This window comes from Coturnix japonica, chromosome 5 (genome assembly GCF_001577835.2).
Source record: "Coturnix japonica isolate 7356 chromosome 5, Coturnix japonica 2.1, whole genome shotgun sequence".
Taxonomy (NCBI): Eukaryota; Metazoa; Chordata; class Aves; order Galliformes; family Phasianidae; genus Coturnix; species Coturnix japonica.
This window is the reverse complement of record NC_029520.1, coordinates 45,977,611-46,004,484: the sequence shown is the minus strand read 5'-3', so window position 1 is coordinate 46,004,484 and position 26,874 is coordinate 45,977,611. Positions and strand designations below refer to the sequence as shown.

Genomic DNA, 26,874 nt, shown 5'->3' with positions numbered 1-26,874 from the left:
TATCTTCCAAGTCACAATTAGTAACAGTGAATTTCCAAATTACCTCGAGTCAGAACTGCTCAAGGAAAGCGAATTATTTCCAAGGATGGTTTTAAAATGTTATCACCTACAAAACTGAGCAATAATATTGAAGCTAAGAGGTCTGCAGAATAAAATAATTCTACATTTATCCAGTCACATCAAATTATTCTAAGGTTTTCTGGAGAAGGGACAATGGTTCAGACTTCACAACATACAGAACAGTAAAATTATTGAACTGATTCACGTCCAGATGCTTTTAAGTAATGACTGTTGATTTGTGACACCTGATCTTACAGTATTAATTTTAAAATCTAGATGAAACTCGGGAAAAGAAAATCTGTTTATGTATAACAGATGATACTTTTCTTTCCCTCTTAATGATGCTGTATTCTTCTACGTGACTGTCCTAAAACAGAAGTACTTAGAACTGAAGCCTGCAGCTCAGGCAACTACTCGATTCTGAATTTTAACATGCTGAAAGAGGATTTCCTACTTCATATGGTAATGCTCAAATTATTAGAGCCTGAGAGTTAAGGCAATTCCTGTTACGTAAATCTTCTTAGACTTTCCATTTTTCTAAGTATACCTCTAATAAATCTAACGTTCACAGAAAGTCTCCAAGCACAGAGCACCATAAGGAACATGATGCAAGAGCAAACATCAGCACTTTCCAACTCAATTTCCTTTTTTGTTCTTCTTATTTATAAATATGAAAAACCATTCAAGAGCATTTCTCTGTTTCTTCAACCCTCAGTTGCCCTAGGGTATAAATAAAGTCTCTGACAACCATATTCCTTTCCTCTTACTAAACAACAAAACAGCTGTGGCCAGGAAAACACAACATAAAAAAAAGAACAAAAACAAATGAAAACTTAAAAATCAAAGTTAAATAGCAATATACCCAGAAAAAAAAAAATAGTAAGGATAATATAAAAGAGTATAAGGACTAAAAGCAGCTCCTTTTGTTTGTGATCTCTGAGCTGAAAGGTGTGACAACTAACCTCCAGCTGAAAGCTTTGACAAATGCAACTGGATTGAAGTAGACTTCTTACTAAATTTCTTGGTTATCTTTTTGTTGTCATCTATCATCAAAAATCTCTTAGAAAAACTCATGTTATGTAATCCCCTCTGAGATGCCATACAAACACTGACAAGCCAAGCGCTATATACATCTATTGTATTTTTTTTTGGCTGCATTAAGACTTCAACTGTTGACAGCCTTCTAGCCTGACTTGCCTGTGCTCAAGCATAACAAATGCCTTCCTTGTGCACAGCATAAGGAATTACTTTGATTTTTTTGCTTTCCCTGTTTTTAAATATAGTATCTATAGAATTGAGAGATGAAATCTAAAGAGTAACAGTACGCTCACAGCCTGCTCCTGTTATGGTTCATCCCTTGTTTTCTTCATTTATCAGTGTTTTATAAATGTTCTGAATTATCAACATTGAATAATTACTCTCATCTATCAGCTATGAAAGCCTAACTGTATTTATTTAACTGTTAAACTTTACCTCAGTTGTATCAACATATAATAATTTGTTTCTAAAACTGTAATGTAAAATCATCTATTCAACATTTTGCTACACAGCTTCTAGCTGACTATTCTAATTTCTTACTATGTCCAATGAAGTAAAAACTTATTTCCCATACCCGGAAATGAACAATGTGTTTCAAATCATCAAGATAATATTCTTCAACAGCATAAGGTTTGCCTTCCACCTTAAAAATGCAGGCTGGATTCAGACCGTTTTGAGTTGGCATTGCAAAGTAATCAGCGATTTCTTTACAGTTGATGGTAGCAGACATCAATATGATCTGTTAAAAAAAAGATTACATAGTGAATGTAAAACAAATTTTGAAGCAAGATACCGTACTACATTGGAACTCTAGAATCTCTGCTTCTTTTTTCCCTTAGCTTCAAAAAATTTGTTGTTTCATTTCTCTTCCCTGACACCTCCCATAAACTCAGATACAAAACAATAAAACACACAAATCAACACTCAGAACAAAAATGCAACGAAAGAACATTCCTCCTACAAAGAGCTACGCAGCTACTGAGGTGAGCATCACATGCCAGAGCTGAAGAATCAGCTGCAGAGCAAGATATAAAACAGTGCCATCCCAGACAATTTGGGGAAATCTAATCAGAACACAGATTGCTTTACATTTACAACAAAAAAAGCCAGTACAGACTCAAGTTTCCTTTGGTTTGAACAGGATAGTTAGCATTTAAACTAACATTTGACTAAGGCTCTCAAAGAACTATCACAGCCTTACAGAAGTTCTGCAGCCTTGAAGAGCTGCACAGAGATGCTCTGCACGAGTCCATTTCCTGTATTTAATTCCTTACAATTCATGAGTTTGTTACTTTGAGACCACGAAGACTAAATATGTCATGCTAAATATCTGCAAACTGTTGTAGTGGTTTCCTATCATGCAGACAAAGATCTCAGTCAGATTACACTAACAGTTCTGCCTAGAAAATGCAATCCAACATCTTAACACTTCCAGAAGTTAATGCTACCACGTTTAGCCAAGGATAAGCACTGCTCTCAATACCCCACATATAACAAACAGTTAAATCTCCATCTTGCTTTTTTAGCCTTAAGCAAACTTTAGAAGCTAATTCATTTTAACATGAGGAAAAGAAAAAGTTCTTAGAGCACATACTGGTCACAAAAAGGATGCCCTTTAGCTTACATGCTTAAGAAGACCAGCAAACCAGATAATATTTAAGTTAAAAGTAATGACTAATACTAAAGTAACCTATTTAAATCTATGCTCTCTGTAGATAAAAAAAAAAAAAAAAAAAAAAAAAGAGTTTATTTTTGCAAGAAAGAAGTAGAATGTGCTTTAACCTACCTTTACTGATTGTGAATTGGTACGCAACAGTTTACGGACTACCAAGAGCAAAAAGTCCATGTCTTCAGTACGCTCATGCACCTGAAAGGTATCATCCATAGTTCAGTTTACTTTTGCAGTGTCTCTTCCTATGCTGCTTGTTTTCATGTTTTATATACTTTTGTCATTTAGAACAATACATTTCCATTGCAGAAAATACACCTTCAGGACTAAGCAATTTCTTCTCATTTCAAATCTCAATACAGCTGTTCAGATGATTATAGCCTCTTTTGTAAAAATTCAAATGTCACTTGTCATTAAACTAGAGAACCAGTCATGAGCTCTAGGTTTAACTGTGACTGAAGCGATAGTGAGGATTCTGAGGATGGTTAAGTGAATTGCAGTGGTAGGATCAAAACTGATCTCGGCAGGAAATAGATCTGCTTATCTAAAAGCCGAGCAAATCAAATCAGATTCCTCTTAGAATGGCTTCTAGTCAGGATCAAAATACACAACACACCTCCTTAAAACATCATTTATTTTTTTCCCCCCCCAATTCTTTACACACCTTTGCTTATACCATGACCTTTTTCGGTTACTTCTTGTGATGATGGCTTTTACTCAACACTATCAATGATTAACACATCCTTACCTACACTTATTATAGTTTATGTACAATTAAGAACAGCAGGTTTTTTCAGATCTCAACCTTCAGAAGGTGAACATTCATCCTTTTCAGGTAATTAGCAGACATCAGCGTAATACAAAGGCTTATATACACTATGAAAAACACTCAGCTGAGACACTTCCCAGGCTGACTCTTAGGACATGTGAGCTTGGCATTTTTAGATCTAAGTCTTGTGTAAGTTCGTCCCACTGTGCCTGCACTACCCTGATTGGTTTGGGATCTTCAAGTCCACAGAACTTCACTCATCCATCTAAGCAGATTTAATTGCTTAATTCTTGCTTCTTATATCTAATCCATATTTCTTTATCTTAGACTTAACAACCTAGTGGTATACAAACCTTCAGTTCTAAATTTCAGTGCTCAAAGAACTCAAGGACAAGGCTGTTTCAAGAACTGTTAGTTTGGATAACTTATACGAAGAATATTTACTTATTTGTAAAAGTAGATGTCTGAATTTTGATTTCCTTACCATGGTGAGAGACACAAAAGATAAGGTTTTCTTATACTGCAATTTAAATGTATTTCTACCAACTTACTTCATCAATGAAGATGTGTGTGAATTCAGTTAAGCTTTTGGCAGTAACCACTTTCTGAAGAAGAACTCCAGTTGTCATGTACAGCAACCTTGTCTCCGTTGAGGATACGTTCTCTAAACCTACCTAATACGATGAATAAAACAGACATGAGCAAACATTACATGCATCCCAGGAATATGCATCTGAAAGAAATCCAAACTGAAATAAAGTATAAAGGCATCAGCTTTACTCATTCATTCAAGCTTGGAAAAGCGTCCAAAGAGAAAGAACAACTCTGACACAATTTCAGTAATTAACAATATAAATGCATCCAATTATCAGAACACAGACAATTAAATTTCTGCTGGCATCTAACTAGTACTTCAATTTGTTTAACTTTGAAAGCTTACACATTTGCTTATGAATATTTAACAGCCTATAGCTAAAAAACTGCAATTTCATTTTCAAAGCAGATTTCTTCAAATTTCTTCAGCACACTGGATATGATTAATAAGTAACCAGGAAAAAAAAAAGAAAGTTGTAACCAAGAAACAAGATAGGGTGCTATTTCCTCTTTATTTTTAAATACAATCTGAATTCTTATGTTTTTTTGTACCTGGTAGCCTACGAATCTACCCAGTGTCCATGATCGCTCCTTGCAAATCCACCTGGCAATGCTGCTGGCACCAATTTTCCGAGGCTGGGTAACACCAATGTTGCAGCAGATAGATTTTTCAGTGTAATGGTCCAGAACATATTGTGGAAGCTGTGTGCTCTTCCCACTTCCTGTTGCTCCTTGTATAATCACAACTGAATTGCTTTCTATCAGAGACAAGAGCTGAAACAGTTTTTCAAAAAGCTTGTAAGCCTACAAAGGAACTCACAACAGATTTCAGACAGACATGAATTATCAATAGCTTTCAGAAAGCATAACAAATCTTCATAGAATATTATGGCATATTTCTATAATGTCTCAGGCATCAGGTCACAGAAAAGATTGTAGGCTCACATTCACATTTGTGTAGTTCACGTGTATTTCTAAAAAGAAAACATAATAGCAGTGTTTCTTCCTGAAAGGATTTTTGTGCAATGGTTTTGTACACTGAACAAAGCCTCTCCTGCCTCTCCTTCAATGCTTAAAACAGGAAAGGCAGTTCCGATCTGAGAAAAAAGCCACACGCAAAAGCCCGAACCTAAACTAAACTACAACAAAAAACCCCACAACCAATGAAGAACAAAAAACAAACACACCACAATTTTCAGATCTAATGCACAATGAAAGTACAACATGATTACCTCTTCCCTGTGTCTGGCTACAGGCATACCAGCATACTTATGGTTAGTTGTTATTGGTATAGAATTCCCAACATGTGGCTCGCAATTAGGTACTGAAGTATCTAGTAAAAATAATAATAATAATAATAATCAAAAGTAAGTTTCAACAATACATAAAGAGAAAGATGAGTAGGGGAACATCATTACTGTATTTGAAAACCTAACTTCTACAAAGCTTAAACCAAAGGATATAATTAATCATCTTTAGTATGAAAGTGATTTTCTGTGTATAAGTAACCATTGTTTTTACCAGCAGCCGCTCTGGTAGATGTTGCTTCAGTGTATAAACCACCATCAGTATGACAAGCACAGAAGACTGAGGTGGGAATAGACTGCTTGGGATCATCTAGTCCCATCCACCACCTCAACCAGAGTCACCTGGAGCACATTGCTCAGGACCACATCCAGACAGGTTTTGACTATCTCCAGAGAAGTAGAGTCCACCATCTCTCTGGGCAGCCTGTTCCAGTGCTCTGTCAGACTCCGTCATCCTCAAAGTTTTTTTCTCATGTTTGTATGGAATTTCCTGTGTTTCAGTCTAAGCTCTTGTCCTGTTGCCAGGAAATCACAGAAAACATCCTGGTCTCATTTTGTTGATACCCTCCCTGAAGTTATTTGTACACATAAATGAGATCTCAGACTCCTTTCTTCCAGGCAGAACAGCCCCAGGGCTCTCAGCCTGCCCTCACAAGAGTGATGCTCCAGGCCCCAGCCATCTTTATGGCCCTCTGCTGGACTTATAAGTTCTCTGTCTTTCTCGACCTGAGGAGCTCAGAAGTGCCACAGTACTCCAGATGTGAACTCACAAGAGCAGAGTACAGGGGCAGATCAACTCCTTCACCCTGCTGGCCATACTCTTTTAAATGTACTCCAGGTTACCACTGGCCTTCTTGGCCACAAGGGTACACTGCTGGCCCAGCCAGCCAGGTCCTTCTCCTGATAATAAAAAAGCGTGGATTAAGTGATAACGAAATCAAGAGTGGGATTTCTATAATTGTTACATATTTAAATGGCTTTTTTCTACGTGTAGCAGTGAAATTTACTTACATTTTAGCATATAAATAATATAAGCTAAAAACTTCACTCTTATGTAGATACAGATTATGCAGTTATTTACTTGCACTACAAAATAAATGAAAGAACTTCACATCACCATCCCTGGAAAATACTATAAGTATCCTTTTTAAAAGGTTTTTGGTGAAGATTCTAAATATATACTACAGCAAAACTCATATATAGCATTCTGTTGCAGGAACGCTGTCAAAGGCTGACTGGCTTCCCTCTGGCACAAACATGTCACTGCTAAAACATCAGTAACTCTGCAGGATCTGACCAATGCTGGAAGAAATCCCAAGCTGCTAGAAGAAAGATCTTGGTGTCAGCATAATCCTGTAGAGGTAGGAAGGCTGTGTTAGTCTATCATGTTTTCTAGGTAACAATTACATTCAGTGCTCTAAAGACCTAGTGCATGTGGTTTACAAAAGTGTGCTTTAACACAACATGTGTCATGCTGTTGGAGGAGGTCCAGAGGAGGGCCATGAAGATTATGAGAAGGCAGAAGCACCTCCCTTGTAAGAGCAGGTTGAGAGTGCTGGGGCTCTTTAGCCTGAAGAAAAAGGCTCCGCAGGGAACCCTACAGTGGCCTTAAAGGCCTACAGGAAGGTTGGGGAGGGACTTTTTATAAGGGCATGTAGCAACAGGACAAGGGGAAATGGCTTTAAACTGAAAGAGGGCAGATTTAGACTAGATATTCGGAAGAAGCTCTTTAATCTTTAATTGGATGCCCCGTCCTTGGAGGTGTTCAAGACCAGGTTGGACGGGGCCCTGGGCAACGTGATCTAGTAAATGTGTATGTTTGGTGGCCCTGCTAGGCAGAGGGGTTGGAACTACATGATCCTTGAGGTCCCTTCCAACCCGGGTCATTCTGTGATTCTGTAATGTGAAGGTGGTGAGACACTAGAACTGGTTGCCCAAAGGCTCTGGATGCTCCCTCCATGGAAGCACTCAAAGCCAGGCTGGATGGAGCTGTGAGCAACCTGGTCTATAGGGACATGTCTCTGCCCATAGCAGGGGGTTGGAACCAGATGATCTTAAAGGCCCCTTCCAACCCAAGCCATTCTGTGATTCCACACATTGAAAACTGACACATAGGCCCATGAGGTATTTATACCACACAGCACTCTGGGGCCTCATTACATCAAAGATGCACTAATAGTTCTTTGACTCAGCCTGCACCAACTATGAAACTGCACTAATGGGCAGTGAAGAATTACTGTTAGATGTTCTCTTTTTCAGCTAATAAACATTAAACTTTCTTTCTACTTTTATTGTTTATTTATGTTAAATCCACATCAACTCCTATTCTCAGCAGTATTTCCTAACAATAACTCCATTTCTTTCACAGAAACACTGCAAATATCAATTCCACTTTTAATTAAGCAGGCCACCAATACTGAAAAATTAAGTTCCTATCCTATCTTAGAAGTCTCATTTAATTGCCAATTTATGGCGTTCCCCTACAGTAATCAAAACCAAAGTACTTTCAGAAGTTCAACAGTTAGGTATGTTGCTGGCCTTCCTTCACTAATAAAGTACAAAAAAGAAAACGGATTAATACATTTCTGAACTACAACACCTTAGGCTTATTTTAATCCCATTACTCAATGTTTTCAGTGCCTCACAGTCTCCCACAAATTTTATGTTACATCAAGTGAACAAGAGACAATATTCTGTGCTTTGGACAGTGACACTGCACATGATGGACAGGCCAATCACACCTGCTGGCTCTCAGCTGATAGTCAGTTAGATGCAGGATCTACCTAAATCCCACAGGTCTTGCAATTTGCAAAGGCATGGAAAGACACCGATCTATAATACACTCCACTACGTTCCAAACTTTGGGAAATCAGCAAAGGGATTTAAAAAAATAATAATAATGAAAAAAAAATAATCAGACAATGGCACACAAACCAGAGCAACCACAAGGATGTCCTTTCCTTGGGAAATCAACTATATTAACAAATCTGGAAATTAAGAAGCACAGTTAAGAGTTTGAAGCTAAGCTGTCCTGACAACTGAGCCAGCCTCATTCTGCTTTTACCGGAGCTCCTAGGAAAGAGGTGCAATCAAATTTCTCTCTAAAGACAAACAAAACGACAATTAAGTACACACAAAAATAACATAAAGAGAAAAATGGGAGAAGAAAAGAGACACACTGAATGTGATTTTTCTTACCGATATTTATCTAACATATCCACATGTATCAGTGCAATAAAGCACAGTTATGCACGCAGATTTATGCAATAAGATGGTAGTTTTCTTTTTAACCACATCTTGCACAAATGTACAAACACAGCATCAGATAAACAGGAAATAAGTACGTGAGATTCAGTTTTGTTTGAGGGAAGACAGAAGGAGAAGGTGTAGGAAAAAGGGCAGGTTCAACTGAAGCCATAGTAGGAAATGGGTTTTTTTTCCCCCACTGCTTCACTTTTACCTTGTTCACAGACAAACTGATCACTTCCAGATGCATCTCGCTTTTGGGCCTCCGCTTGTCTGTATTCTTCAGCACATTCAGTTTCGCTTCTCTCAGAGGTAGGCAGCCTAAGCAGAAAAGAAATGACAATTCAATGTATAATTCCTAATTCAATAGCCACAGATCTCCCTGGGAATAAGTGCATTACACAGTACACTCAGACACTACGTCAAGTAGTACCCACTTTAACAAACAAACTTCAGAGATTCTTTTTGTCTTGGCATTAAGATACTTGCCTGAGGACAGTGCCACATTAAATCTTGTCTGGATTTAAAAAACCGAGTTCCCAAAGCATCCTCCTGTAAGTTCTTAAATACCCAGGAATTTCTCTCCTGATGAAAGCCTAAGATTACTATTGAACAAATATTAACTCCTTCAGTTTTGCAAGTTCTTGTCAGAGAATACACACAATTGTGACACTATTCCCTAGACAGCAGAGGTGGGAAGGAATAAATACAATCTCCCGACTGCTTTAAGGAAAGAACTTTTGTCTTTGAGCCAAGAGATGATGGTTGTGAAGGAACGAGGTACCAGAAAGAGAACGTTATGTAAATTCAGAGCTATGCCAACACATGTAAGACAAAGTCTGTACATAACATATTAGAATGATGGGGATTAAAAAATAAATCTGTTCTACATACATAGCATGAAGAAATAAATACTGATTTCAGTAGAGAATAAAGTAGCACACATGCAGCAACTGTATTCCATAACAAATCATGAATGAGCCTAAGTATTATAGAGCTGTAAACACAAAGTCAAAACTAGGGCTTTACACCTCCATTCAAACCGTGGGCCCAGTGCAAGCTTTAGCTGCGTAGCGCAAAGCAAATGTGTATCTCAGTGGTTCTGTCTTTGAGGCATTTTATACATGGATACTGCAATACAGAAGGCAGACTGCAGCAGGCTGACCATACCAACCCTTCCCAAATACCTGGCAGAGGGAATACTCTGCAACAGCCCTTAAACCTCAAGCGCTGTTTGGAAGAGTTCATTGATGTACAGTCAGCCCACTTGTCAGGTTCTTCTACTGACAAACTCTTCAACACAAATAAAACCAAAAATAAGATAAAGCAATTAAAATTGAGCATGGGTATTTAAAGCGCAGCTGCAGTAACTTAATAAACTCTGTTTTAAATAATATTGCATGTATTCAGATAGATTCTGGGCTCACAGGCTGTGCTCCCCATCACTGCCTGTTTAACTCCAGGAAAAGGAGGACAGTGTGACCTCAGTGAGGTCACATGAGGTTTTTATTTGGGCATCTGGCTATTTTCTTTCAGATGTGAAGGTTTTTGTCTTCAGAAAGCAGCATGCAGTAAATAAACCTCAGGCTACGCAATGAATAAAGAAAATGCTTAATAGCCACTCATTAGTAATGAACATTGCTCAGTCTGTGCACTGATTCAGGCTACAGTCTTGGAGAAAATCGTATGTAATTGGGAAATTGCATATGGGCATATGAAACGGACAAACAACCTTAATTACATCATTTCACAGCATCTTAGTGCTTAACTTTGCAACTTTAATAAAATAAAAAGCTTGCAGCATATACATATATGTGTTTTAAGTAAATTGAGGGGGAAAAAAATCCTTCTGGAGCCCTCTGGCAGTCTTCTAAGTCATCAGAACAATATAACTCAGGTAATCATTGGTAAGCCATTATCCATTACATAGACAGAAAGGAATGGAGTATTTTCCTGATGGATTTCAACAAGCATTTGCTGACAGCAGGAAGTCGAGATGCAGACAACTCAAATCCATTCTATAAGAGAGGACACCGCTAATGAAGGGGCTTTTCCAGATACTCCATATGATTCATGTGCCTGTCCACTACATGGGTTCTCTCACCCTCACTTCTATTCCCTGCCTTTCAGCATACCTGCCCTAAAACAGCATACGTTCACCACTACAACCTTTCTATGAAGTGTGACTGTTCTTTGCACCATCTGACTGCTCACAGTGAGTTTCAGGATTTGACTGGGAGAAAATATTTAAACCCAATAATGAAAATACTTGAAAAGGTCAAATCAGTGTCGTGAATATAAAATTAAATGTGGCTGCCACTTCAGGCAGAATTAATGGAAGGGAAACAGTTTAACACCAGAAATTGTTGACATATCCAATTTTAAGGGCTCTCAAATATACTAAGGGTGCTTTTCTTTAAGTAATTTCAGATAGAGAAAGGTCTTCCTTTTCTCCAAGCTACGGAATGACCTCTATTAAGTCAACAAGGTCATCATAACTGAATAACACCCAGTATATTTTCTATCTGAATATAATCTGGAATACTAAACAAAGCATTCTTGCATTCACTCATTTCTCAAAACCAGTCCATTGCCCAATGTCAGACAAGTGACTGCTGGCTGATCTACTTGGTTCTTCTCAGCAATATAGTCTAAAAAAACAACCAACCAGCCAATATATGCACTGAACAACTAACATCCCTAGTAGCAATGATTGGAAAGGGAAAAAAATGAGGAGAAACATCTAGTGTTGCTCTCTGTAATACTGGATACTAACCGAGCTGTACAGAGAAAATACTCAAATACATAATGATGCTTGAAAGATTCAGATGGATACTTATCAAATAAGAAAGAAAATTCAGGTATTCCTATCAGCTGTTTAATTTCTGGGCAGAAGCTTTTATCAAGAAGACAAATAAAAGGGAAGGAAAAAAAAACAACTGTTCTATGATGGAAGTTCTTAAAGATTCTTACATATGTATTTCTGCTCATTTATATTCTGCCTCATTTGCCATGAAAATCTCCCTTCACACAAGAGTGGAGCTGAATGTAAAACTTGTGTCACTCATTTCACAGTTGATGAGAGGACTGCCCTGAGTCACGGCTCCTAACACACGAGCTGACCACCTACTGAGAGAACATTGAGGGGGGGAGATCACTTAAAGAACACTGAGCACACCGAGCAATATTTTGCTGTACAATTTTAGTACAATATATACTGTAGACCATTTCAAAGTCTCTCCTCTGAAACTAAAATAATGTGACACTTTACATAACTGAACATTTGCCATGACAGTAAATAACCTTCCTCTGGTGTTACTGAAGGACAGCCTAAAAATGACTCTTTTTAACTGGCAGTGGGCATTCCGGACTTTGAGAAGACTGGTCTTACCTGCAGGAATAGACCAACTTTAAATGAAAACAGACTGTCACTCAAAAGCCGTAATGTTTCACTCTAAAAATCAAAAAGATGGTTACTCAAATGATGGAAACCTGCTGGTTAACTGAGGTTGGGTGAAGAATAAGTACAGCCAGAAAAGCGATGTATTAAGGTTTTGGAATAAACTTATTTGATACCAGGAAGCCTACAGGATAAAAAGCGGAAACATGCTTTCAAAATTCATTACATCCTTTGCTTAGCGAGTTCAGAAAACAAAGTATACTCAGGATGTTAAATAAAAATAAAACAGAAAATACTCTTCAATTGACGTTTGATATTATACACACTAATCATTAGGATTAATTTACTAATTGATGCTTCTCTTCTGTAAACAACTGTTCTGCTACAGTGGCAGATTAACTCAGGGTTCTTTAAAGGTGAAAAATTACTCATCATTGTATAAATACTGTTATGGTTTATTGATCTTCAAGGTCTTTTCCAGCCTGGGCAATTCTATGATTCTATGGTCTCATTTGAGTACTACACTGTTTTAGACACTAACATCAGCAGAGGAAGGTTTGGAAGAGGGAAATGAAGACAAAGATAAGAGATCCAGAACCTTACATCCCTAAATTGCTTTTAATAACTCAGCATCCCTGAGTTTACAAACCAAAACTCAACACTGCCACAATTATGCAGTAAGAACTTCATACCATTCATAATTTTATTATAAAACTGCCCAGCAGTTAATGAGAAGAATCAAAAAAAGAGGCTTCTTCCCCCAGGATAAGTCATAACAACCACAACTACTTTAACCATGATCAGCTCATCAAGGCCCCACTATCAGTGAAAGTCAAAACTTCCATCCCAATAGAGCACTGCAAAACCACTGCTCTCCTTCACCTTCCAGTTCCCAATGGCAAACACACACAAGCAGCCATCTCTTCCTGAAGGCAGATCTCAAACATGCACAGAACAAGAAGCAATAGGATTTACTGCTTCTCTTAAGCATCGTTCTCAGTCTCCTGGCACTCAATGCTTTATGATACAACCAAAGATTAGGTTAAAAAAAAAGGAAAAAAGCCCAGTTGTAGCTTTCTCATTTAATTCACTTCCACACCTTTCAGTACTTATGTCCTTAATTGTCAAAGGTTTTATGCTGTACAGCAGGTTCCCCCCCACTGTACCCAGTTAGAAAGTAAGCAGTGACACGGTAACTGTGCTGTAAAGGAGGTGGCAAGGAACATTTTAATTTCAACTGAAAATCTGTCAGGACAGTTCTGTCATCATAAACCGAGCTTCCTTCCTTTTCCATAGTACCACATACAATGCAATGTGAAAACCTTCCAGTTGAAGAGGATTAATACTGACATCTGAATTTTTCCGATGTATAAGTAGTATCAGTTTTAATAACAGCCCTACACGTCATCCTTTATGTTGCGTGACATCTAGAACAAATTTACAGAAGCCTTGTTCCTTCAACAGCTCAACACACCAGTGGAGGCAAAAAAAAGTAGGGATAAAAAATACAGGAGCAAAGACAGTCATTGCAACGAGAAAGAGCAGAAGAGAAGGCACTTAGTATGTCCACCTCTTAAAATTAATAGGAAGAGACCAGAGAACTGGAACGGAAAATGGCTGCTTCAGCGACCTTAAATGTGCGTGGCGCCATCCCTGAAAATGAGCCTTAAAAATGGATACGCTCAAAAAACTCATCAAGGAAAGAGAGAAAAGGCAACTGACAGCCAGTTGAGACAGAAGCAAAGTCTATGGTAAGACTCAAAATTCTGGGCTTTTTACAGCAGTTTGACTTCAATTTGCATTTCTTTATCATTTCATTCCTTTAATTAGATTAACGCGTCTTTCGTGGCACACCGTAGGTGTTACAGACTGGCTTCTTCGAACACATTTGAAATGTTAATTAAAAATGCTAACAGCTATGCTGTGCACAGCAATGAAGAAGCGTAGTAGCATGAGATAGATGAAATTCAACCAGGGAAAGCGTTCAATGTAGCAACAAGATCCCGAGCAACTGTCAAATAGCTCCATCCCATCACCACTCGGTTAACAAAGGCTTTAGATGATCTTTACCAGAGAAAGACTATTCTTAGCTGTTTAACAGTGACAGAACAGTCTGCCCCCCCCCCCCCCCCTCCACAACAGGAGGAAAGTCTTCCAGCATTTCAAGGGCCTGGAAGTTTAGTTTGATGATAAAAGCAACGTGGTTATTTTTAGCACTCTACAGGCATAAAAATACAGCTCCAAACTGTGACCTACAGCTATGCACAGCCAAGCATCACATCATACGACAGCCTCAACTTTAGCTAGAAGCACGTCCACAGTTGCTTCAGACAATCATTATTCATCTCCCTGCCAACAATACCTTCGGATGGATTTAGCAACAAGCATTTGAAATTGGCACCATCTTTTACTGAATTGCTGCCATCGGCAGAACTCAAATCGAAGGTAGGAAACCTTAATGGACTTTGTAGAAGTATTAGAAAGACCATGTTAGGTTAAATGGATTACTGCTGCTCTTGGGTACAGGGGATGAAAAAGAACCTTAAAAGCAGAACAAACTTAATCTGTCATATGCACTACAGAAAGACATTTTAAGCACAGTTTAAGTGAATAAAAAAAACCACCTTGTTTTCTCCCACCAGTAGTAACAGCCTGGGAACAGGATATGCTACAGTAGGAGACCTTCAAGCAAACACACCTGAGACAACACTGCTCAGACAACTGCAAAGGTAATTCATTTTATTCTTATTCAGATTTGTGTGCTTCCGTCTGCAGGGTTTGGAACAAACTGCAATTTAGAAACCTATTCCCCTGGAATAAAAACCTGCTTCTAGAAGTTATGAAAACAAGAATCTGTTTATAATAAAAAGCGATACAGAACTTTTAACAAACAGGATACGCACGGAGTTACAGCACTGAACTTATTATTTTTACTTAAAAATCTAAAGTAATGCTTACATGTTATTCTTTTTGTAAACATCACCTATACTGTCCATATTAACAAAGATGTGTGATTGTGAGATGATAAATATGCAGTTTGAAATGCTGTAAGCTTCAGATTCCTAAGTGTTAATTCAGAAGACATTTCTCAGTGTTACAACATGTGAGCCCTGTCAGATTTGATGCTGGTTTGGTGTTTCTTTCCCCTACTCTATTGCAAAGTATTTTAATGCGAGGAACAAAGTTTCCTTCAAGCACTCACCTGCTTAAAAAGTCTACAGGGATAAATGGTTCCCGGTTAACAGAAATAAGCAAAGTTTCTTTTTCTTTCCCCCTCATTAAAGATGCCGCTTTTCGGCTGGATGAAATGGCCAAAAAACGATCCCTACAAATCCTCAAGGTATCCTGGATCAGAGTTAGTTACGAAAACCCTGCTGAGGGAATTGAAATGGCACCTGAAAGAGCGTGAAAGGTTAGTGCAGGAGATTGAAAACGAACAAAAAGTCCAGAAAACTGGCATGGATTACAACTGGTTGAAGAACTACCAAAATCCTCAAGCAACAATTCCAGCTACTGAGCAGCGGCAGCTCGAAGTTCTGTGCTCTCAAATCCAACCCTGCCAGACTGGAACTGTTCTCAGCAGGTAACCATTTCCTATTCCTCTTACTTGGAGTAGCTGATTTTAAGTGAGTTTTAAGTAAGATATTTCTTCTGCCTAATCCAAGCTTATGTATGGCTGTGATCTTCTTTCCAATTTAGGATTGAGCAGCAATCTGAATATTTCTTTATAGGTGTTTTAGAGATTACACCCGTGCGTTATTATGTCATACACGAACAAAGTTATTGTTTTGTGTTTGTTTGCCTTTTAGCATCAGGATTCTCCCAGTCTAATCTTAAACAAAGGAAGCCCTGCATGCTTAGGACATACGACTTCTCAATACTTTCAATTCTTCTTCCACTGTTCATCCCCAGTATTTATTAAACTGCAGCCAAGAATCAAAAAATCCAATCAATGCAATGTACTGTTAAGTCTCGCTGCACTAAGTACTTTCAGTCTCTAACATTAGAAAAATAAATGATAAACAGAATTTCCAAGGTAAGAAAAAAAAAAGGATTACCATGAAAAATTCTCCTATAGTCGTATTTAAATATCCTTTCTAGGGGCACACAGAAATGACAGAAGAATCTTACGCGCCTTTTAAAGCCCAGAATATACCTAAGGGCAAAGTCAGTTTAAATCAGGTTACCCAGATGGCGAAGACAAAAAAGAAAGGAATAACGAATAACAACAATCCTCAAAATAGCTGGACTGCCTCCAATGTATTGTCAGAGCCCTTTTCCTCTACAATCTTCCGGGGGAGGTGTGTGGGGAAATGTGGCAGCAAGGAATAACTGACATGAGAGCACAGTCACTTCCTCCTCCTCCTTTCCCTCCCCTCATTAGATTAGCAAGGAAACAGGAGCACTGTCAGCACCAATGATTAGATTTCGATGCTCGTTTGTTTCTAGATTTCGTGAAGTTTTGGCAGAAAATGATGTTTTGCCTTGGGAAATCGTCTACATATTCAAGCAAGTTTTAAAGGATTTTCTTACTACGATTGAGAGAGAAAACCAACAAGAGCAACTGGTAAATGTGTGGAATACAAATTGCTCCAAACATTGTGGAGACAGTTCGAACAGATCAGAGAAGGAGGAAATCCCCACAGTTTCAAGTTACGTCGACAAAAACACACAAAGCATGTTTCCCACTTTCTCTGATAGGATCTGGAACCTACCGTACTACTACCCATCGAGTTAAGTTGCTTTGTGTCTCCTTCCTCTGTAGCTATCTGCCTTCCTTCGCTGTGGTTGCCATCCACAAGCATAGCAATAAGAAATGTGACATAATCCCTTTTTTTACCTTATGGGTTCAGAAACTAAAATCCTTGATTACAGCTAGTATGCATTATATAATATAAACTTGTAGTATGAACTCTCTCCTCTTACCTGCAACATCCCTTAAAGCTGTTGTGATTGAAGGAACCTTTTAACCCAAAATGTAGATGTTGCTGATAAAAGAAGCATTTTATTTTTGGCTTATCTGTAGGTATAGAAGCATAAACAAGAACAGACTGATTTCTGTATTTCGGAATAGCACCACTCTACAAACTGTTAGGCAACAACTTCTGTATTTACCACGTAGTTTCTAAGCTCTATGGGCAATTTATACAATGTAAGATTTCTTTAGTACATCTGATGTTATATTAAATGGATAAGTACCTTTTGGAGCTGAATATTTATTTCTCAATTTCAAGAGTAAGTCCTAAAGCAAAAACAACATAAAATAATGTGGTGAGGCACTAAAATGGACTGGTAATAGGTGAGTGGTTGGGCTGGATGATCTTTTAGGTCTTTTCCAACCTTGGTGATTCTATGATAATATTTCCTTGCACGTACAGTTTCTTCATCATGAAACACTGTGAAACCTGACAGCTAAATGTAAGCTTTGGATATTTAAGTGCTTTTAACAATTAGTTCTCTACCTCCTAAGAAATTCATACGTGATTTCATTTCAAAAGGCTGCACTTCTGTTATCTGAAGCTACCCTGTAAACCAGGCTCTAAACTGCAGCATTTTGGTAAGTCACAGCACTTTCTAGAAGAGAGTCAACAGACCGCTTCAAAACCAAGAAGGGAGCTTTTTGAATTAAGATATTTGCCATTTCCCAGTTGCTATTACCTATGACAAAGCTAATAGGAAAGTTTTAAAGCACTGATTGAACACAGAGCTCTTATAGTCAGAGTAGACAATCAAAGCAGAAAATCGGGGAAAACTAACACCATACCCACACACTGCATTTCCCATCGGGCTCCCATCACCACAGGAAGCAAATTTTCACTTGCCTTCTATTTAAACTTTCCATCTCCACATCATATAAATGGACAAGCCTTCCACTTCTCAATTCACTAAGCACTATTTTGCAAACTCAGAGAAGAAAATGCTTCATTTGATATTGCTTCCAAGCATAATGAAGACGATGTTCATTCACAGTTCCTTGTTCTGGTAACACACAAATTAAAAGATATTCCCTTCTGCTCTACTTGCACCCTTCACCCAACACAGCATTTACCTATAACACAATGTCAGTTCCACAGCTGAGCTTTTGAAGTGTTTTAATCTGAACCACAAGTACTTTGGTAACAAGAGAGATTTGAGGGTCATTTCATTCAGTTAAACTTAATCAGAGGAATTACTAAGTTAATTAATAAGGTATTTAAGGATAAGAACTCTAACCACAACAGCACTAGTGCTATTCTAGAGGCACACTCACCATGCTGCCCTCAATGACTCCTGCACAGCAAAAGGGTTGGGGAAACAAGATGGCCCACACGAGGCTTCACCCTGAATGCGGCCACCTAAGAACTCAACATCGGCCACATCCTTCCCTATGGTGAACCAGTCGTTCACCTGCTCCACCGTGAGCTTCCTCAACATGATGGCGGCCCCACACTAAGGTGGATCCTCACCGCGCTTTCTACCCGCGCTCGGGATATCCCCGCCCACAGCTTGAGGGGAAGGCGTCGGGCTGGTGCTTTGGTCATCCACACCTGCAGGGGGCGCTGTGCGGCTCAGTGTCTCCGCTCGTTGGTGGGTTCCTTCCCGGCATCCCCGGCTGCTGTAACGGAGGCCGTTCCTGCTCCGTGACCTTCGCTGGTCGCCGGTGTGTCCCGACCTAAAGGTGGGTCGTAGATCGGGCCTGGCCCGGTACTACCATCGTTCTGGTTGTGTCGGGTTATCTCTGGGGAGCAGCCCTTGTAGATTAGCAGCCGTTGTTTCCTTTGCAGAAGGGGCCGTGGGTGAGCGGGCCCTGGTGCTGGTGGGGGGGAGGAATGTGGGTGAGAAGGTGCATTCAGCCTGCATTAATTCAGTCTTATGAATAAGAAATAAAGAAAGAAATGTAAGAAACCTGGGTAGCAGGGTGTTCTCAACAGCACTGGTGAAAGCACAGCTCTATGTCAGGAAATACGCCCGTAATTGATGTCATTGAGCTGTCTGCTGGTGAGCAGAAATATGGATCTATATGAAGGGTTAAGGTCTATAGAGATGCGTTTATTCTTGGATGATTACCGAGGTTTTTCCATTGGTTCCAATTGCATTCTTTAATCCTTGACATCAGAAAATACTTTACACTTAAGTGAGAATGATCTCATAGAAATTAAAATAATAAATATATATATATATAAATAATATATAAAATAAAATATAATAAATATATACAATAATAAATATATAAAATATGTATATAAGCTTTCTGTTCTGGGGCTCTGAGTTAATATATTGTGTCCATATCTGTATGCAGGTGAGTTTAATGGGTTGTATTATTTGGGTGATGCGCAGGTGTTTAAGGCAGAAAACAATAGAACGTGCATTATTGCTATGTAATATGGTACAACTGTGTGCTAAGATGTTGAATAGCAGTAAGTTTGACTTTAACACATATCTTATATACTTTTCTGGTTTTGGTTTGAATAACAGCCATTATTTGGATAATATTTATTTGGGGGTTAAAACTTGATGATCTTTGAGGTCCTTTTCAACCCAGGCCGTTCTGTGGTTCTATGAACAAAGCTGGGTACAAAGGAAAACACATCAATAGGTTTCCTGCTGTTGGAGCATGTTTAAGAAGTAACATCTTCATGATAAACCAAGTAGCTTATTATGTATTCTGCTATTTTGAGTAGAGATTACGATGCTGAGAGGTATTTATTACATGTCAGGGAGGGAGAGAAACTAATTTGGTGTAGTGTAAGACAGAAGCCTTTCTAGCTTGCATGGAACAAGATTTTACCCCCAAGAGACTCAGGAAACAAGTCACTGGTAGAGAGAACCCCAGCTATTGCTACTCTGCAAATCCTCTGTTAATTCATCTTTGAATCCTTTTCTCAGCAGGCGTGTATCTGTGTGTTAGCCTGTAGGTTACAACCTTAATTCTGAATTTGCAGTGCCTTGTTATGGAATAAGTACTTTGTCATGTTTGCTTTTTTAACCTGTAGGCTGCTGCTGCTGAGGTATGGGGGGTGTGTGTGTACATATATCTGTGTGTGTGTGTGTTTTACATGCATGTGAAAGTTATACACACAGCATACAGTGAGTGCACACACACGTGTGTAAATGTGCATATAATAGGTAAATATATAATGGCACAATTGACCATTGCAACACTTCTTATAACTTTCAGATGGTGCAAAGTATGATTCCAAAGTCGTGGAGACCCATGAAGTTGTACTTCACTACTGTTTACCAAGAAATATGGGTTGGTCTGGCATTAACAGCTTACGCCTATTACAAAATTTCATACGGTGGTAAGTTAAACATTATAATCTTTGTTAGCTGTTGAAACCCTGGTATATAGATAAGGGTGTCTTTCATAGTTCAAAATTTTCACCTAGAAAATATGTGGCAAATAAGAAATTAACATTTTTACAGTGAAAAATTGGCTTTAAGTGTTAAAGTTTGCCATGTTTGGTGTTGAAGGCTGCCCTAACAAAATCACTCCTAAGAATCCCTCATTGTGGGAACAGCTGAGTGACCTTACCTGAATATTTCTCTGTCTAAAAAACTTGCATGTCCAGAACTGTAACACAAGACTTAAAAGCAAAAGTAAATATAAGCTGAACAGCTGAAGAGAAAGCAATAGTTTAATTTTAGAATTCTTCTTGAAATGAAAGAAATTAAAACAAAACTGTTCCAGGTTTGGGTTCTGGTCATGCTGCATAAGAGATGCAGTGGTGTGAGGTATGAGGGACAAAACCTTCCTATAGGAGAACTGTACGCTAAGCGTTTTAAAGTGAAAACAGCTTTTAATACCTGTGTAACTCCTTTCAATTTGAGATACAGTCTTGTGTTTAATACATTTATATATAGAACTGTTGAATATCCGCAAAGGTCAATAATATCAGGTCAATAATATCAAAAATATATATTGATATTGTATATCAATATATACAATAATAATTATCTGTGAAATAGAAACAGGAAATCTTTTAAAAACACACTGTTAAATTTGTTTTCCTTTCTCTCTAGGCAAGAAAGCAGTGGCGAATAGTAAGTATTAACTAATACTTGTATTATTTTAAGTTAATGCAGGTAACGTAGCATATTTTACATAAGTTTGGGTTTTATTTAATCAGTTTAGTAGGTGTTTAAGGGTTGCCTCAAAATACATAGTGTTAGTTCTTTTGATAACCATCAAATGCTTTTGCAGCCTAAAAGCATTTGTGAATCTGCATTGGATGCTTTTTCAATTTTACTTTGCGTAGCGTTTAGGAGCAAAGTGGAAGCTGTATGTCTTGATAGGGTGGTAAGAGTAAGGCCAATTATTTTCAATCATGATAATGATGGCCATTTCATAGGAATTTTAAGTGGTCAAAATTTCCAGAGTACCCATTAAAATTTTAACAGCCAGAAAAACTGCAAGTTCGAACTTGTATTTTCAATTTGTAGTTTTTATATCTTCTACAAAAGAGCATTTAAATTTTTAAGGACAATTTCTTCTCACATGACAGGATTTAACTTTTCATGAGCTGCTGTGATTTACTGTATTGTGAATGTTTGCTTTCTCCCAGTTGAATATATGCAACCATTATTCACATTTTTACATGTATAATTAGTGGCAATAATTGCAGTCTAGTAGACTTAAGTATAATAGCATAAGTGAACTTTAGATTAGAAATAGCCAATAGTAGCAACCATACAAAATCGGAGGAAGGGTGGATCTTTGCTGTAACAGCACTTCAAAATATGTGAAAGAGATTCTTACCCTTAGCATAGTTCATGTGTTTAGTTTGGGGAGGTTGTTCTATTTCTTAAAGCAGCTGAATTTTATCAGACCCAGATATACTTGTGTATTTTAGGTTCCGAATTGTGTCCTTGAATTGATTTGCTGTACTGTTTGAACAGTCTAAATTGTGTCTTTGTTTCAGAGTCTTCTGGCCACCATTAAAGATCTCTTCTCTTGGAGAATGAATTTGGTGATTGATCATCTTTGCCATAAATGAAGTTAATTCTAAAACTGTATCTGATGCTTCTGCTGTACTTATAAATATATTGAGCAAGAAGGAATTAAACATGTTGGATAAAGTATGCTGGAGTCTATTGTAAATGTAATTTCTAGAATAACAAAGTCTTGTTTTCTTCAGTTCTTCCAAGTTCTGTGTAAAACCTTTTTTCAGTAGTACTTTGGAAATAACCATATCTCTGTGATGAATCTTTTTATTAGAATAAGCTGATATTTCTGACAAAAGCATTAGGCCATTTTTAAGAGCATCCTTTTCAATTGTTACCTTCAAGTACTCTATTTTTTTTTATTTAGGTTTGACGTTAGGAAACACTTGTTTACAGAAAGGTAGTTAAACACTGGAATAGGCTCCCCAGGGAGGTGGTTGAGTCACCGTCCCTGGATGTGTTTAAGAGCCATTTGGATGTGGTGCTCAGAGACTGATTTAGCAGAGGGTTGTTAGAGTTAGGGTACTGTGGTTGGGCTGTAGTTGAACTTGATGATCTTTGAGGTCTTTTCCAACCTGAGTAATTCTATGATTCTATGATTCCTTTGGAAACGTCATTTAAGACTACATCACAAGTGAGGATGTAAGTGCCAGCTTTTTGTCAGCTTCCACTGCAGTGTTTGGGGACTCTAAAAACCACACGAAAATCACTTTTCAAACTGTACATGCTGAGTGCCCATAGCGAGGATAAATAGCGCATAAAAACAAAATTTTGCTTTATGTCGTGTTTTGTTTAAATTTAGCCTAATCTGCTTTTGAGAAGATTAAGAGGCTGAAGTCATTTTAATGAGTAAACGCTTACGTACATCTTTTTAACTACTTCATTGAAACATCTTAAATCTTTCAGCTTAAGGTTTTGTGCTTCAATTTCACTGATAGTAATACCAGACAATAGCTTAACTACTTTGCATTTGAATGGTCGTGATAACCTCAGTGATGATGACACTGAAAACTTTCCAAATGCTGTGTTGTCTTTAATTCCTTCAGAGTTCATACTTCTGCTTTAGTTTGGTGCATTGTATTCCTCTGAAAACTGTGTTCAGTTCTAATACTGACATGGGCTATGTCATTTTCATGTTGGGCCTGTTTTGTTTGTTTTAAAGCAGTTATAGCTCACTTGATTTGAAAAGCTGATAGTTACTTCATTCATTCTTGCCCTTTCTTCTACCTTCTGTAGTTTTCTTTGTTTTACATCTTCCCTTGGTGTGCTTTTAAAACTGATTCTCATCAGATCCTTTCTGTGAGTTTTCAGAGTTTCCATCTTGGTTTTGTTTTCTAACTGGAAGAATGAAGGAGTCAAGGGATCTTAGGATTTGTGTCTTTACATACAAAAGCCTCCAGAAATGGGGAACAGAAAATAAAAAGTAGGGAAAAAAAAGGGAGCTTCAAACAAACAGATATTAGCCAGTGGTGATTACAGGGTGGGTCAGAGTTGTGGTATTGCAAATAAGTGGTTCAGATTGAAAATGTATGCCAGGTAAGGAGCTGTATGTGCATTTGTGATGCAAATTTATGATCACTGACTTAGTTCCTAAGATATTACACATACTTCAAATAACCTGCTTTAGCAATTTTCAATTAGAGAGCTGAGGCAAACAAGGTAGGGAAAAAACATGATTCATTTCAGGATTTACCTTAGCTATAGAACCTAGCATACTGGGAATGAGCTACATCAATGTGATGTTTGATCTCTTAGACATTAATGGAAAAGCAAGAAGAGCTTTTGCAAAACTGCCCCTGGAGCGCTGTTAATTGCACTTCTAGGTGAATTTTACCCACTTTAACTCTAAAACTTGATGTGTAACTTAATTTTCTAATAGGGCAAGGAGACAGATGGGACTCACTGTCTGGACTGTGGAAACTACGCATTGTATTGAAATAATGCTGGCTGCAGTTGGTTCTTCCATTGCTATGTTTCTGTTCTAAGTTTCTTTGTTTCAGAACATTCCTGCTCTGCAGAAGGCATGGAAGTAAAATCGATGTGTTCCTCAATAGATTTTATGTATGTGAGTAAGATACAATAGGAAATTGACAGTCAGATACTTGACTCAAAAACAGAAACCAACACACCCATAACACGATGTCTGTCCTCCTGTTACGCTATCTGCTCCTTAGTGCTGTAGCACAATATGGATGACAACAGAGGAAAATTAGACAGGGTGTTGTGTTGTTTATGTACTGTGAGGTGTGAAAGGAGCAATCAGTTTTCTTTGTAGTGCTGGCATCTGGAATACAGCCCTATGTACGGAAGCACTGCAAAGGACTACTACTGCAGGGGGTGTTCTTATTTTAGGACACGTAGCTAATATAAAGCTAATCCAAAATGGGAAGGTTCCAGGTAAAGGCCTACCCAGACAAGTCCCACCTACTGAACTTGCTCGTTTTTCTATGCAAATGATTATTTCTGCTCCTTGACAGATCATGCTGTATCTATTTGGCTGTTGTATCTTCATATTGCTAACATTTCTAAAGAGAAAGAACTATGCTTACACTTTTAGAAGTAGTTCAGCAACTGCACATTTCATTTGCCCATGATGAGGTGTTGGCAATGACAAAAAATTATTTACTGCCTTTGCAATGTTAGTGGAACCAACTTACAGAGGTTGAGAAACCACATTCAGTTGCTACAGCATCACCTTCACAAAGTTTTGCTGTTTGTGTTTTGTTTTGTTTTTAACTAAAAGTAGAATATCAGAACTCAAGACAAGGCTGCTAAGTTAATAATGACAAAGCTAATGCAAGATATGGCCTTTTGTACCATGAAAAATACTGTATTCATGCCTCCAAGACAAATCTTACAAGCCATAGTTTCTCATTGTGGAGCTCTGAGATCGCAAGAACATTCCAAAGTCTTGACTTACAATTGAGAATCTCAGAGTATCCCCTACATCCTAATAAAGGATTGTGGAATACTCTAGAAGAGTAGCAAAATACAGTCACAGGCAACAAAACATTAGTCACGAGGCCCAACCTACTTAACCTCCTTAATGGTTAACTTGGAAAAAGCCCCAAATGTGTATTCATGTTAATGAGGAGAATGAGTAAAGTTGCAGGAAATGAGCTAAACCAAGTAAAACAGCTGAAATAGTCTATGTATCTGAATCATGATAGCAAATCTCTGAAGTATAAATACACCCTGATACTGAGCTGGTATGTGCTCATTGTACTTTCAGTCCCCAAGGAAGAGCTATCAGGAGCTTGTTAGGCACGGGTGACTGTATGTGACATCACCACCAGATGGCTGCAGTGAAACCAAATGAGGAAATCAGCATTTGAAATCTATTGTTTCATTCACGGAAATCCGTGAAGTTATCAGGAAGGAAAGAATAGTGAGATAGGAGATACTCTTTGGCATTCTCTTGTGGTTAACAATTTGGTAAATGGAATAACAAGAAGAAATTAACAGATATATCTTCAACAGCAGCAAGCTCTTTGTACTATTAATTCCATGACCTTTAGCAACTAACATTAAGCAGCTAATACTCTCTTTCTAATGACATGTGAGTCAGATTTGGTAATTTATAAGGAACTCATAAACAAGAAATTCCTGTATTCTACTCCACTGCTTCTGGCAAACTGCTTAGAAACAATAACTCTATCAAAGTGAACTGACCACCACAAGAATGGAATCTTTAGGAATTTTAATTAAATTCTGCTACGTAGCGTAACATCTTTGGCTGTGGTTTAACATAACAAGTGCTGCGGCAGCTTGTGGAGTTTCCACCCTTATACCACAGTAGCGTGTTTCTTTTTGTTGTGCTGATACAACGGTTTGTGTGTCAGTTTGGACAAACTGAAATGATCTTACAGGCGTTTTTTTCTAAAGCAAACTTAGGGGGTTTTTTGTTTTGTTTTAATTTGGATCCATCTCCAGCTGTTTTCAGCGTGGCTACTTTATAACTTGTATTATAGCCCAGCAGATTTTATTCCAGGGAAGCAGCAGATGATTCAGCATTTATATCTGTCCATTCACTACCAGCTGTCCTAAGTCACGTGCCTTAGAATAATTTAATGCTGTTTCCTCCTCACATCCAGCAACGCACATGATCAAAGTGCTGCCTCATGTATGAACTGTCATCACTGTCAACACTCACAGCAATAAGAGGAATAGCAATAAAAAGAATGCAGAACTCCACCCTGTGTACAAATCAGGACTGTCAGCTTGTGCTTCAACAAAGGGGCAGAACCTTGCATCCTTCTTTTGGGGCACACTGCTTTCTCAGATGTCTGCTATCAGTTGGAACAAAAGAACAAACAGTTGTACAACATCTTGATGCTCAGTACATGCAGGAGGAATGCTTTCCATATTAAAGGATGAGTTTGATAGTGTTTTTTCAAATCAGGAACGATAGCCATTAAATGAAAAATAATAATAATATTATATATATTATATATATGTGCACATATATGGCTTTCAGAAACTTTTAATTTATTTTTTAATTGACTTGACCTTTGACTACTTAATATCCATCCACATATCATCACTGTAACTTTGGATGAGAGATTTCTACAGAGCTGTGTTTGGTCGAAAATGATAATGAGAGATTCTGTGGGTGGTAGAACTAACAGCAGTATACTGAATGAATCCCATCTGTGATGACTACTCCTGCCTACACAGATTTCTCCTGCAGTATCAGTTGTAGTCCTCGTTTCTTGTTTTAACCTGTTGTGTTTAGCATACTTTTGAAAATATTAAAGAATTGCTGCAATTAAGGGGGGAATTATTTAGGTATGCAGTAGAACTGTTGTGAGATATTTCATATGGAATGCTTCATAAACAAGCAAAATTGCAACAACTAAACCGTGAC

The 26,874-nt window shown here is 38.0% G+C and overlaps 3 protein-coding genes across 8 annotated transcripts in view; 2 read left to right on the top strand and 1 right to left on the bottom strand.

Moving 5' to 3' along the window:
* Window positions 1-26,874, bottom strand: part of TDRD9 (tudor domain containing 9) — a 58,085-nt gene that overhangs the window by 25,872 nt on the left and 5,339 nt on the right. For 2 of the 4 annotated variants that reach the window (XM_015865528.1, XM_015865533.1), the window contains exons 4-9: window positions 8,898-9,004; window positions 5,363-5,463; window positions 4,683-4,904; window positions 4,088-4,210; window positions 2,885-2,965; window positions 1,673-1,837 (exon numbers count right to left, since the gene is read on the bottom strand). In XM_015865528.1, coding sequence (XP_015721014.1) covers window positions 1,673-1,837; window positions 2,885-2,965; window positions 4,088-4,210; window positions 4,683-4,904; window positions 5,363-5,463; window positions 8,898-9,004 — 799 coding nt within the window. Of the gene's footprint in view, window positions 1-1,672; window positions 1,838-2,884; window positions 2,966-4,087; window positions 4,211-4,682; window positions 4,905-5,362; window positions 5,464-8,897; window positions 9,005-18,333; window positions 18,581-18,610; window positions 18,714-26,874 lie in introns of those variants that run through there. The other 2 variants (XM_015865530.2, XM_015865529.2) reach the window with 2 other exon arrangements.
* On the top strand, window positions 14,331-17,290 carry RD3L (retinal degeneration 3 like). Of its 3 annotated transcripts, none has more exons than XM_015865544.2 (4): window positions 14,333-14,528; window positions 14,729-14,812; window positions 15,368-15,666; window positions 16,533-17,290. In XM_015865544.2, exons 3-4 carry the CDS (start codon window positions 15,368-15,370, stop codon window positions 16,819-16,821), a joined length of 588 nt encoding a protein of 195 aa, XP_015721030.1. In that variant the 5' UTR covers window positions 14,333-14,528; window positions 14,729-14,812; the 3' UTR covers window positions 16,822-17,290. The 3 variants fall into 3 exon arrangements, with proteins under 3 accessions (XP_032301074.1, XP_015721030.1, XP_015721029.1); XM_015865543.2 differs by having other exon boundaries at window positions 14,726-14,812; XM_032445183.1 differs by lacking the exon at window positions 14,729-14,812 and having other exon boundaries at window positions 14,331-14,528.
* On the top strand, window positions 18,637-22,145 carry ATP5MPL (ATP synthase membrane subunit 6.8PL). Its single transcript, XM_015865545.2, has 4 exons — window positions 18,637-18,741; window positions 20,242-20,365; window positions 21,087-21,107; window positions 21,986-22,145. The coding sequence occupies exons 2-4, from the start codon at window positions 20,242-20,244 to the stop codon at window positions 22,003-22,005; spliced, it is 165 nt and encodes a 54-aa protein (XP_015721031.1). The 5' UTR covers window positions 18,637-18,741; the 3' UTR covers window positions 22,006-22,145.

What these genes read in the sequence shown, in the direction of transcription:
- RD3L (XM_032445183.1), top strand. Translation starts at nt 15,368, where the DNA reads ATGCCGCTTTTCGGCTGGATGAAATGGCCAAAAAACGATCCCTACAAA. An exon ending in ACTGGAACTGTTCTCAGCAG is followed by an intron (nt 15,667 to 16,532) that starts GTAACCATTTCC and finishes GTTTGTTTCTAG; the next exon opens with ATTTCGTGAAGTTTTGGCAG.
- ATP5MPL (XM_015865545.2), top strand. Translation starts at nt 20,242, where the DNA reads ATGGTGCAAAGTATGATTCCAAAGTCGTGGAGACCCATGAAGTTGTAC. An exon ending in TTACAAAATTTCATACGGTG is followed by an intron (nt 20,366 to 21,086) that starts GTAAGTTAAACA and finishes CTTTCTCTCTAG; the next exon opens with GCAAGAAAGCAGTGGCGAAT. An exon ending in CAAGAAAGCAGTGGCGAATA is followed by an intron (nt 21,108 to 21,985) that starts GTAAGTATTAAC and finishes TCTTTGTTTCAG; the next exon opens with AGTCTTCTGGCCACCATTAA.